Source organism: Hemitrygon akajei, chromosome 8, assembly GCF_048418815.1.
Source record: "Hemitrygon akajei chromosome 8, sHemAka1.3, whole genome shotgun sequence".
Lineage (NCBI taxonomy): Eukaryota > Metazoa > Chordata > Chondrichthyes > Myliobatiformes > Dasyatidae > Hemitrygon > Hemitrygon akajei.
In genome coordinates this window covers 174724875-174737362 of record NC_133131.1, presented here as the reverse complement: position 1 = coordinate 174737362, position 12488 = coordinate 174724875, and the positions used below count along the sequence as shown (strand labels likewise).

Sequence of the window (12488 nt, the reverse complement as noted above, 5' to 3'; positions counted from 1 at the left end):
ATCCAAGTACATATACATCACCATTTATTATCCCTGCAGATGATTCGAAGAAAGGTGGAGGGGGAGGTAGTTTGAGGGAATAGGGAGGCTACAGAAGGAGTAATGGGGGACAAGGAGAATGGGCAAAGAAGTGGCAGATGGAATACAGTGTTGGGAAGTGTACGGTCATACACTTTGGTAGAGGAAATGAATGGGTTGACTATTTTCTAAATGGAGAGAAAATACAAAACGCGGAGGTGCACAGGAACTTGGGAGTCCTTGTGCAGGGCTCCCTAAAGGTTGATTTGCAGTTGAATGGTGAAAGGCCTTGATAGAGTGGATGTGGAGAGAATGTTTCCTATGATGGGAGAGTCTAAGACCAGAGGACACAGCCTCAGAATAGAGGGGTGTCCTTTTAGAACAGAGATGAGGAGGAATTTCCTTAGCCAGAGGGTGGTGAATCTGTGGAATTCATTGCCACAGGCAGCTATGGAGGCCACGTCATTGGGTACAGTTAAGGCAAAGTTGATAGATTCTGATTGGTCAGGGCATGAAGGGATATGGGGAGAAGGCAGGAGATTGAGGCTGAGAGGAATAATGGATCAGCCATGATGAAATGGCGGAGCAAACCTTGCTCCTATATCTTATGGTCTAATGGATTTGACCCTTTGGAGCTGGGGGTGCATCAGGGAAGTACCACAACCCCATGGCGGTCCCAGGTTACTGGCAATTCTTGGATTTGCTCTTGCTGCCACATATTGGCTGAACACCAGCGTCTGGGAATCTGGAAGCACGAGGCTGGAGCAGATTGTGGTAAGTAACAACCTTTCGTTGATCCTGCTGAGAGTTTGGGTTTGAAACACAGATGTGAGTGGCCAAACGTTGCCGTGGATTGGACTCTATAGTGGGGTCTGTAGGCTGACGTATCAGTTCTGTGTTGTGGTGAGTGAAGTTATCCTCGCTGGTTTAGCAGCCTGATGGTAACAACTCCCTGAACCTGCTGGTGTGGGACTTGCAATTCTTGATGGTTGCAGTGATCTCCCCATGCATCACCTGCCTCCACTCCCCCCTCCTCCTCGCCCTCCATCGCATAGCTCCCCTCCAATCACTAACACTCCACCTTGCTTCCCCCCCCCCACTCACCGGCGTATCGCTGCTGGATGCAGAGAAGGGTGTGAACCCCCTCCACCGCGTTCCGCCGTACCGTCACCAGTGGGTCGGTGCTCCGGGGGACCAGGCGGCCGATGATTGTACCCAGGTTGTGGAAGGTCACCATGGCCTTGGGGAACAGTGGGAGGGGGTATCAGTTTAATGTTGTCACGTGCACCAAGGTACAAAGGCCTCGAAAAGCTAGATTGTCAGGTCAAGAGTTCATCCTATTGTGCTTACGAACCGTAAGAAAGACTAGCTTGGAGTTTAGAGGTTCTCAACTGGGAAATTATGTACGATATAGAGTGGAAAACCTGTCCAGCATACCGATCTTTCATTACAACAGTGCACTGAGGTAGTACTGCCAAGAGCAAATGTTCATGGTGTTTATACCCTGGGAGTGTGTGCCCAATGTTATAAAGCACTACAGCACAGAAACTGCCCTTCAGCCCATCTAGTCTGTCTCAAAGCTTATTCTGCTTAGTCCTATCGACCTGCACTTGCACCCTCCATACCCCTCCCACCCATGTACTTAAACATTGCAGTCGAACCTGCATCCAGCACTTCTACTGGCAGCTCGTCCCACTCTCCCCACCCTCTGAGGGCAGCTCGTTCCACACTCTCCCCACCCTCTGAGGGCAGCTCGTCCCACTCTCCCCACCCTCTGAGTGAAGCTCGTCCCACTCTCCCCACCCTCTGAGTGAAGCTCGTTCCACACTCTCCCCACCCTCTGAGTGAAGCTCGTTCCACACTCTCAACCTCTGAGGGCAGCTCGTCCCACACCCACACCACCCTCTGAGGGCAGCTCGTTCCACACTCTCCCCACCCTCTGAGTGAATCTCGTTCCACACTCTCCCCACCCTCTGAGTGAATCTCGTTCCACACTCTCCCCACCCTCTGAGGGCAGCTCGTCCCACACTCTCACCACCCTCTGAGTGAAGCTCGTTCCACACTCTCCCCACCCTCTGAGTGAATCTCGTTCCACACTCTCCCCACCCTCTGAGGGCAGCTCGTCCCACACTCTCACCGCCCTCTGAGTGAAGAAGTTCCCCCTCAGGTTCCCCTTCAACATTTCACCTTTCACCCATCACCTCTGGTTGTAGTCCCGCCCAACCTCAGGGGGGAAAGCCTGCTTGCATTGACCCTATCTATACCCCTTCTTGTTTTGTCCACTTCCATCAAATCCCTCGATTCTCCTAACATATTGAACCTTTCCCACACGGCGGTCCGAGGCACCATCTTTAGTAGACACATCTAGGTTTGAGACCCCGGAGATGGAGGGGTTCGGGTGTTCGGCTCGGCCTCTCACCGCCGTCCCGCAGGGGGCTGATGGGTCACACTCACCCGGACGTTGAGTTTCTCCAGGTAAAAGGCCAGCAGATTGGAGAGGATGAGTACAGCGCGATCCCGCTCCCAGTCCCTAGCGGAGATGATCCAACCCTCGAGGTGCTGAGGGGAGCAGAGGGACGAGAGGAGGTGAAGATTAGATTTTGTCACCTCTACATTGAAACGGGTCGTTTGTGTCAAATCTGATCAGTGAGGATTGTACCGCCAGCAGCCCGCAAGTGTCCATCCAACAAGGCACAGCCACAATACCCTAACACTGGGGGGAGTGGGGGGTGAGAGGGGAGGGGGAGAGAGGGGAAGGGGAGAGAGGGGAGGGGGAGAGGGGGAGGGGGAGGGGAGAGGGAGACGGGGAGAGGGGAGACGGGGAGAGGGGAGACGGGGAGAGGGGAGACGGGGAGAGGGGAGACGGGGAGAGGGGAGACGGGGAGAGGGGAGACAGGGAGAGGGGAGACAGGGAGGGAGGAAGGGAAGGAAGTTATAAGGGTGGAGGGAAGGAGGAGAGAGGGGAGGTGGGAGGGCGAAGAGAAGGGATGGAGAGGGAGGAGAGGACGGGAGGGAAGAGGGAGAGGACAGGGAGGGAGAGGACGGAGAGGGAGGAGGGAGGAGAGAGGGGATGAGAGGGGTAAGCATACATACCCTTCCCCTTCGCCCTGCTCCCAGCACATCACTGTCCCTCCCCACCAGTACGCTGACCAGTAAGTGAGGGGGAGGGTAAGGTTTGAGAAACTGTTGCCGTGTCCCACCTCAGTGCCATGGAAATTGAACACGAAGGCTCTGACTCAATGGCGTGGCGCGGATACACCTTAACCCGCCCATTTTCACTGCTCCCAGACCTCTGTAACCCTTCTCCTGAATGCCCGTTCGGTGTCAAGCGGGAACCCCAAGACAGGTCACCTTCTTTTCTTGAAGACCCCCTTCCCTCGACCACTCCACCCCTCTCCTCGGGCTCCCCGTACCTTAAAGACAGCCTGCAGCCCATCGGGGCTCAGGTCCTGCAGGAGGACTTGCTTCAGGAGGTCCTGCAGGGCGGTCAACGTTTCGGCAAAGAGGACCTGCAAGTGACAGCAGCTTCGTCAGAGCTCAAGACAAACACTTGCCCTGCCGGGGAGAGCTGCTCCATCAGCCCTCAAACGTGGGGAGGGGAGGGGAGGTGCTCACCATGGGCCCCAGCGGTAAAGGCAACTTCCCAGATACGTTAGGGAGTTTTAGTTGTTTAGACAGACTCGTCGACGTGAGGAAAATGGAAGAATACAGACATTGTGTAGGAATTAGTTCAGTTAGTCATTTGACTGCTGATTTATTTGGTTCAGTAATTTAATTGTGGGCCGAAGGGCCTGCCCGTTGCTGCACTGGTCAGTGTCCCCCCAGTGTAAAGGCTCCAGTCGATTAATCAGAATCAGAATTTAATCGCCAAGTACCTATGCACATACAAGTAATTTACTTCCGGCAGATGTTGTCTCTCTGCTCATAACAATAATAATGATAAATATAAATGAAAATATAGATTATACATACAGGTAGTGCAATCCAAGTAATAGTTAGCCGACAGTTAACTGTTCAGCAAAGTGACCGCAGTAGGGAAAAATCTTCTCCAGTGCCTATTAGTCTTAGTCTGGAGGGATCTGAAGTGCCTACCAGACGGAAGCAGATCAAACAGTCCGTGCGCAGGATGGGAGGAGTTCCTTTATGATGTTCCCCGCCCTCTTCTTCAACCTGGAACAGTACAGGTCCACAATAGAGGGCAGGGAGGCTCCAATAATGCACTCGGCAGTCCTCACTGTGCGCTGTAGTCTGGTTCTATCCTGCTTGGTGGCGGCTCCAAACCACACAATGATGGAGGTGCACAGGACAGACTCAATGACTGCAGTGTAGAACTGCAGCAGCAATATATAACGTGTACAAAATGTTTGTCTTCGCATCGTCCCGATGGCGCCAAGTCCAGGCCAAGGACAACAGATTGGAGGTCCGATGTCTGCGAGTCTGAGATTTGGGGCCAAGGACCGGCGAGGTGTGTGTACACGTGTCTGTGTGCGTGTGTTTGAAAGGGTGGAAAGGTGAAAAAGTGGCCAGTTTTGCTGTTGTCAGTACAGCTACTTTCCTAAACGAGCTTCCTTCAGTACCACCCCCCCAACAGTGTGACCCTCCCTCAGGACTGCCTCTCCCACAGTGTGACCCTCCCTCAGTACCACCCCGTTCCACAATCTGACCCTCCCTCAGTACCACCCCCCACAGTGTGACCCTCCCTCAGTACCACCCCCCCAACAGTGTGACCCTCCCTCAGGACTGCCTCTCCCACAGTGTGACCCTCCCTCAGTACCACCCGTTCCACAATCTGACCCTCCCTCAGTACTGCCCCTCCCATAGTGTGACCCTCCCTCGGTGCCACCCCTCCCACTGTGTGACCCTCCCTCAGTACCTCCCCTCCCACAGTGTGACCCTCCCTCAGGACTGCCTCTCCCACAGTGTGACCCTCCCTCAATACCACCCGTTCCACAATCTGACCCTCCCTCAGTACCACCCCCCCACAGTGTGACCCTCCCTCAGGACTGCCTCTCCCACAGTGTGACCCTCCCTCAATACCACCCGTTCCACAATCTGACCCTCCCTCAGTACCACCCCTCTGACAGTGTGACCCTCCCTCGGTACCTCCCCTCCGACAGTGTGACCCTCCCTCAGTGTGACCCTCCCTCGGTACCTCCCCTCCCACAGTGTGACCCTCCCTCAGGACTGCCCCTCCCACAATGTGACCCTCCCTCGGTGCCACCCCTCCCAGTGTGACACTCCCTCAGTACTACCCTTCCCACAGTGTGACCCTCCCTTGTTACCACCCCTCTGACAGTGTGACCCTCCCTCGTTACCACCCTTCCGACAGTGTGACCCTCCCTCGGTACCTCCCCTCCCACAGTGTGACCCTCCCTCAGAACCACCCCTCTCACAGAGTGACCACCCCCTCCCATGGTGTAGGGATCCCTCATAGCCCCTGCCCACCATTCCTCACCTCTCTCTCCTTCAGGCCGGGTCCACTCTCGTCCTTGCCTTTCTCCATGGCAGGGGGCAGCAACCCAAACACACTGTTCATGCAGGTTTTGATCAGTTCGAAGGTCTCCACCTCGCCCAGAGGCGGGTCCAGCTTACTGCAGACAGCGTCAAGGAGAACAGATTTACACATGCCAGGGAGAAACAATCTTCTGTCTGGAGTAGTGGGTGACCTACTGTTACTAGGGACAAAACACAACCTTCTCACCGCTCTGCCTCAGTACTGACCGCCCCTCCCACAGCGTGACCCTCCCTCGGTACCGCCCCCACCCACAGCGCGACCCTCCCTCGGTACCCGCCCCACCCACAGCGCGACCCTCCCTCGGTACCCGCCCCTCTCACAGCGCGACCCTGCCTCGGTACCCGCCCCTCCCACAGCGTGACCCTCCCTCGGTACCGCCCCTCCCACAGCGCGACCCTCCCTCGGTACCGCCCCTCCCACAGCGCGACCCTCCCTCGGTACCGCCCCTCCCACAGCGCGACCCTGCCTCGGTACCGCCCCTCCCACAGCGCGACCCTCCCTCGGTACCGCGCCCCTCCCACAGCGCGACCCTGCCTCGGTACCGCCCCTCCCACAGCGCGACCCTCCCTCGGTACCGCCCCTCTCACAGCGCGACCCTGCCTCGGTACCGCCCCACCCACAGCGCGACCCTCCCTCGGTACCGCCCCCACCCACAGCGCGACCCTGCCTCGGTACCCGCCCCTCCCACAGCGCGACCCTCCCTCGGTACCGCCCCACCCACAGCGTGTGGTTCCCACGCCTACAGGTGCACTTTGCAGGATACAGCAGATGTGTGCAGGTGGTGATAGCTTGCTGTCTGATGGGGGTCCTCAGGCTGTCCGCTGGTTCCGCCCTGATCAAATCCTGCCTCCGAGGAAGGAACGGGAAGAAGATTAGTGGACTATGTCCCTACACCATCTTGGAGTGCTACCCTATATAATGTGGCATAGCCACTGTATAGAACCACAGAACACTACAGCACAGTACAGGCCCTTCTTGAACCACCAGATTCAGGAACAGTTACTACCCCTCAACCATCAGGCCCTTGAACCAGAGGGGATAATTTCATTCATTTAAGAACTCTGGTACACTGTTATTTCATGCTCATTATTTATTTATATCTGTTTATAATTAACAGTTCAAGATGATTACAGTTTATAGTTATTATTCTATAGATTTGCTAAGTATGCCTGCAGGAGAAAGAATCTCTGGGTTGGATGTGGTGACATGCACGGACTCTGATAATAAATTTTACTTTGAAGTTTACTTTTAACTTTGATTATTTTATGCATTGTGCCCCTTGGTCTGAGGAACACTGTTTCGTTTAGTGACACACGTGTACAGTTGTGTGTGAGGAACACTGTTTCGTTTAGTGACACACGTGTACAGTTGTGTGTGAGGGACACTGTTTCGTTTAGTAACACACGTGTACAGTTGTGTGTGAGGGACACTGTTTCGTTTAGTGACACACGTGTACAGTTGTGTGTGAGGGACACAGTTTCGTTTAGTGACACACGTGTACAGTTGTGTGTGAGGGACACTGTTTCGTTTGGTGACACACGTGTACAGTTGTGTGTGAGGGACACTGTTTCGTTTGGTGACACACGTGTACAGTTGTGTGTGAGGGACACTGTTTCGTTTAGTGACACACGTGTACAGTTGTGTGTGAGGGACACTGTTTCGTTTAGTGACACACGTGTACAGTTGTGTGTGAGGGACACTGTTTCGTTTAGTGACACACGTGTACAGTTGTGTGTGAGGGACACAGTTTCGTTTAGTGACACACGTGTACAGTTGTGTGTGAGGGACACTGTTTCGTTTGGTGACACACGTGTACAGTTATGTGTGAGGGACACTGTTTCGTTTGGTGACACACGTGTACAGTTGTGTGTGAGGGACACTGTTTCGTTTAGTGACACACGTGTACAGTTGTGTGTGAGGGACACCTTTTCGTTTAGTGACACACGTGTACAGTTGTGTGTGAGGGACACTGTTTCGTTTAGTGACACACGTGTACAGTTGTGTGTGAGGGACACTGTTTCGTTTAGTGACACACGTGTACAGTTGTGTGTGAGGGACACTGTTTCGTTTAGTGACACACGTGTACAGTTGTGTGTGAGGGACAGTGTTTCGTTTAGTGACACACGTGTACAGTTGTGTGTGAGGGACACTGTTTCGTTTAGTGACACACGTGTACAGTTGTGTGTGAGGGACACTGTTTCGTTTAGTGACACACGTGTACAGTTGTGTCTGAGGAACACTGTTTCGTTTAGTGACACACGTGTACAGTTGTGTGTGAGGGACACTGTTTCGTTTAGTGACACACGTGTACAGTTGTGTGTGAGGGACACTGTTTCGTTTGGTGACACACATGTACAGTTGTGTGTGAGGGACACTGTTTCGTTTGGTGACACACGTGTACAGTTGTGTGTGAGGGACACTGTTTCGTTTGGTGACACACGTGTACAGTTGTGTGTGAGGGACACTGTTTCGTTTGGTGACACACGTGTACAGTTGTGTGTGAGGGACACTGTTTCGTTTAGTGACACACGTGTACAGTTGTGTGTGAGGGACACTGTTTCGTTTAGTGACACACGTGTACAGTTGTGTGTGAGGGACACTGTTTCATTTAGTGACACACGTGTACAGTTGTGTGTGAGGGACACTGTTTCGTTTAGTGACACACGTGTACAGTTGTGTGTGAGGGACACTGTTTCGTTTAGTAACACACGTGTACAGTTGTGTGTGAGGGACACTGTTTCGTTTAGTGACACACGTGTACAGTTGTGTGTGAGGGACACTGTTTCGTTTAGTGACACACGTGTACAGTTGTGTGTGAGGGACACTGTTTCGTTTAGTGACACACGTGTACAGTTGTGTGTGAGGGACACTGTTTCGTTTAGTGACACACATGTACAGTTGTGTGTGAGGGACAGTGTTGCATTTGGTGATACACACGTGTACGGTTAAATGACAATAAACTGGAAGTACAAAATTGCCAGATTCATGCAGCGTGACACCTCCTACTGAGAAGTAATATGTTTATAGAAAATCAGTAAGTTTCTTCAGCAGAGTTTTCCAATGTATAACGGTATAGTTGCTTCTATAGTTTTTTCAGGAAGCTTCTTGAGGCCTCACGCCAGGGGAATCTGACTATTCTATAATGAATTGTTCTCACTGGAATTCGTGTTATCTCTCGTCTGAGTATGAGACAGCCACAGCTACTCTTCAGTCAGGTCTTTCCTTTTTCGACCCCTGCTTCTTGTTATTCTTTGTTCTTGTAAAACTTAATAAAGTGGCCATAGGACACAAATTTTATATCTCGTGTAGGTGATTATATAAAAATAGCCTGGCGGGGTGGTGATATGTCTCTACCAAACGGGGTGTAAGGCACTCCTTCCTTCCGCTAGCCTGCAGGTCACCCTTGGACAATGTGTAGCACCCGCTCAGCCCCCTGATCACGGTCAGGTGAAATCATGGGAGCAGCCGGTGCCGATCACAAGTCCTGGTTATGTGACCACTGACGCCAGACAGACAATCTCTGCAGAGTATTGATAATGGCTGGGGTCACCCGTCCTGTACAGACACTAACCAGAAGAAGGCAAAGGCAAACCACTTCTGTAGAAAAAGTTGCCAAGAACAATCATGGTCATGGAGCCCACGATCGCGTACAGCATAGCACATAATGATGATGTCATATGACACAGCACATGATGATGATGTCATATGACACAGCACATAATGATAGTGTCATGACACAGCATATAATGATGTCATATGACACAGCACATAATGATGTCATATGGTACAGCATATAATGATGTCATATGATACAGCACATAATGATGATGTCATATGACAGCACATAATGATGATGATTATATAAAAATAAAAGCAAGCACAGTACAGTTAAACAACGTGAAAAGTAACAACTCTACATCCCAATCTAACATACCTGCATATAGAGCAACAGCTCCCCCTTCTGTGAGAAGGTGTAGGGGTGGGTCTTCTCGCAGGCGTGCACTGCCCTGGCTATCAGGGTGAGGGTCTTCATCAGACTGAGCTTAATGGTCAAATCCTGGGGGGGGCGGGAGGGAGAGATCACAACCCAGGCAACGGCAAAACCAACAAAACAGGTCAGAGCACAGAAAAGCAGGCAGAGAATTAGTTGCAAACAGACATCAGAGGTTACAGTCCAGGAAGAAGCTTTGGAGAGATGTGGAGAGAAAGAACCCAGAAGTGGTAATTGCATAAATCGGGTGTCCCCAAACCCCTTCCTCTGGAGTGTGGGACATTCCTGTTCCATGCCAGGCACTTCAGCCGAGTTCTAACAGTGCCTGGGCAGGGATCAGTTGGAGAGGGCATTTGACAGGAGAAGGGTGGGGTTGGGTTAGAAGTGGGCTGTGGGGCAGGGTTACCAGTCTGGACTGGTAGGTCAGCTCCTTAAACCCTTGCATTCTTTGGCTGACTTCATTGAGCCTGCTCCCTCAGGGAGAGGCACAATCCACCTGGATTCACAGGATGGACGCAGGTAACGCCAGGCTCACCGCCTCGAATCCAGGATGTTCGGGAGAGGGAGAAGCACACAGGCTGCTGGGGAAGCTCAGCAGCTCCAGTGGCATCCGATATGATTGTGACTGCAATCCGATCTGAAGGAATTCACTGTGGAACTCAGGAAGGGGAAGTCGAGGGAGAGTGCCAGTCCTCATCGAGCGGTCAGCCGTGGATAGGGTGCGCAGTTTCAACTTTATGGGTGTCAACATCTGAGGATCTACCCTGGATGCAGCCGTGCCAGCAGCTGTACTTCATTCAGGGTTTGAGGAGAATCAGTACGTAAATTCCTGCAAATGTACCGTGGAGAGCATTCGAAATGGTTGTATCACCGTCTGGAATGGAGGGGGAGGGGGGGCACTGCACAGGATCGGGAAAAAGCTGCAGGAATTGTAAACTCAGTCATTTCCATCATGGGCACCGGCCTCCCCAGCATCGCGGTCACCTTCAAGAAGGTGGTAATCGTCACTGAGGACCCTCATCACCCAGCGCCAGCATGCCCTCTTCTCATTGCTATAGTCAGGGAGGAGGTACAGGAACCTGAAGACACACACTATGTTTTAGAAACAGCTTCTTCCCCTCTACCGTCTGATTTCTCAATGGATCATGAACATCACCTCCCCTGTTGCTCAACTTCCGATCCTAATTTATGGTAATTTTTTTTACTGTGGCCTCCTCAGTCTCCTACACCAGTAAATAAAGTCCTAGCCTGCCCAACCCTCCCCCATAACTCAGGGCCTCAATTGCTGGCTGCATCTATGCACGTTTTCCAAATCAATCACGCCTTTCCCGAGGAGGGTGAGACAGGCAGATTTCCTCCCTGCTCCGGACTGCACCAGTCATCTCCCCGTCTATTCTCTCCATGCACAACCTGAAATGGTGCCCGTCCTGCGCAGGCCCCCTGAGTTCCACAAGTAGGTCTGTGTCGTTCCTGATTCCAGCATCTGCGGCTCCTTGAGTCTCTGTCTGGGAGCAGGAGCTTGAGGAGGGAGGGAGGGGTTTTTGGTAGGATGAAGGCGAGGGGCGAGGGTAGAGCCTTGGAGGGTTTGCGGTGCTCTGGCCTGTGGGCCGAGGAGGGAGGGAGGGGTTTTTGGTAGGATGAAGGCACAGGGAGAGGGGAGAGCCTTGGAGGGTTTGCGGTGCTCTGGCCTGTGGGCCGAGGAGGGAGGGAGGAGTTTTTGGTAGGATGAAGGCGAGGGGCGAGGGTAGAGCCTTGGAGGGTTTGCAGTGCTCTGGCCTGTGGGCCGAGGAGGGAGGGAGGGGTTTTTGGTAGGATGAAGGCACGGGGAGAGGGGAGAGCCTTGGAGGGTTTGCAGTGCTCTGGCCTGTGGGCCGAGGAGGGAGGGAGGGGTTTTTGGTAGATGAAGGCACGGGGAGAGGGGAGAGCCTTGGAGGGTTTGCGGTGCTCTGGCCTGTGGGCCGAGGAGGGAGGGAGGGGTTTTTGGTAGGATGAAGGCACGGGGAGAGGGGAGAGCCTTGGAGGGTTTGCGGTGCTCTGGCCTGTGGGCCGAGAAGGGAGGGAGGGGTTTTTGGTAGGATGAAGGCACGGGGAGAGGGGAGAGCCTTGGAGGGTTTGCGGTGCTCTGGCGTGTGGGCCGCGGAGGGAGGGAGGGAGGGGTTACAGAACCATGGGACTGGGATGGGAAATTTCACACAGGGCCAGCACAGGCAGGATGGATTGAGTGGCCTCCTCCAAGCACAACAGACCACTGAGACGGGTCTTCCTTTCTCAATGGGACTGCCAGAGTGAACTCCTCCACCCGTCCACACTGACTCCAGGTGTTCCTACTTCAGACTAAATTGATGTCCAGAATGTTCTGCCCTGGCCCGGATTCCAAGGCGGGTGACAGTGATGTGGCGGGAGTGGGGCAGTACTGATGGGCTGGGAACTCGAACGCAGAGCCAACAACAATCCCAGGACAGAGTTCAGAGGTTAGATAGAGGGTGAAGCTCAGGATGTGAGTGAGGGAAGGATTAATCTCCTCCGGAGGAGAGGCACAGGACAAACCAGTACGGATGGAGTTGAGGGGTCACACTCTACCTTGGTTTCAACTTTAATGCCCAGAACCTGTGAGACAAGTGAGAGGAAATCAGCAAATCCCAGAGTTAATGTAACCAGAAAATTCCCACACAACTCCACCAAGGCAGCTGGTACTCCCAGGACGGTGAAACTGCCCCCTACGCTGTCCCATCACAAACTCCCGGGGTCCGAAACAGAGTGAAACTCCCTCAACATACTCCCGGGGTCCAAAACAGAGAGAAACTCCCTCCACACCATCCCATCACAAAGTCCCGGGGTCAGAAACAGAGTGAAACTCCCTCCACACTGTCCCATCACACACTCCCGGGGGTCAGACACAGAGTGAAACTCCCTCCACACCATCCCATCACAAACTCCCGAGTCAGACACAATATGAAACTCCCT

General features: G+C 53.2%; 1 protein-coding gene across 5 annotated transcripts in view; it reads right to left on the bottom strand.

Annotated features, from left to right (window-relative positions):
- The window catches only part of mroh1 (maestro heat-like repeat family member 1), a 159392-nt gene that overhangs the window by 46214 nt on the left and 100690 nt on the right, over positions 1-12488 (bottom strand). For 4 of the 5 annotated variants that reach the window (XM_073055142.1, XM_073055145.1, XM_073055143.1 and 1 more), the window contains exons 23-29: positions 12105-12131; positions 9468-9590; positions 6297-6376; positions 5474-5609; positions 3432-3527; positions 2473-2577; positions 1123-1258 (exon numbers count right to left, since the gene is read on the bottom strand). In XM_073055142.1, the coding sequence (XP_072911243.1) occupies positions 1123-1258; positions 2473-2577; positions 3432-3527; positions 5474-5609; positions 6297-6376; positions 9468-9590; positions 12105-12131 (703 nt within the window). The remainder of the gene's footprint in view (positions 1-1122; positions 1259-2472; positions 2578-3431; positions 3528-5473; positions 5610-6296; positions 6377-9467; positions 9591-12104; positions 12132-12488) is intronic. The other variant, XM_073055146.1, reaches the window with a different exon arrangement.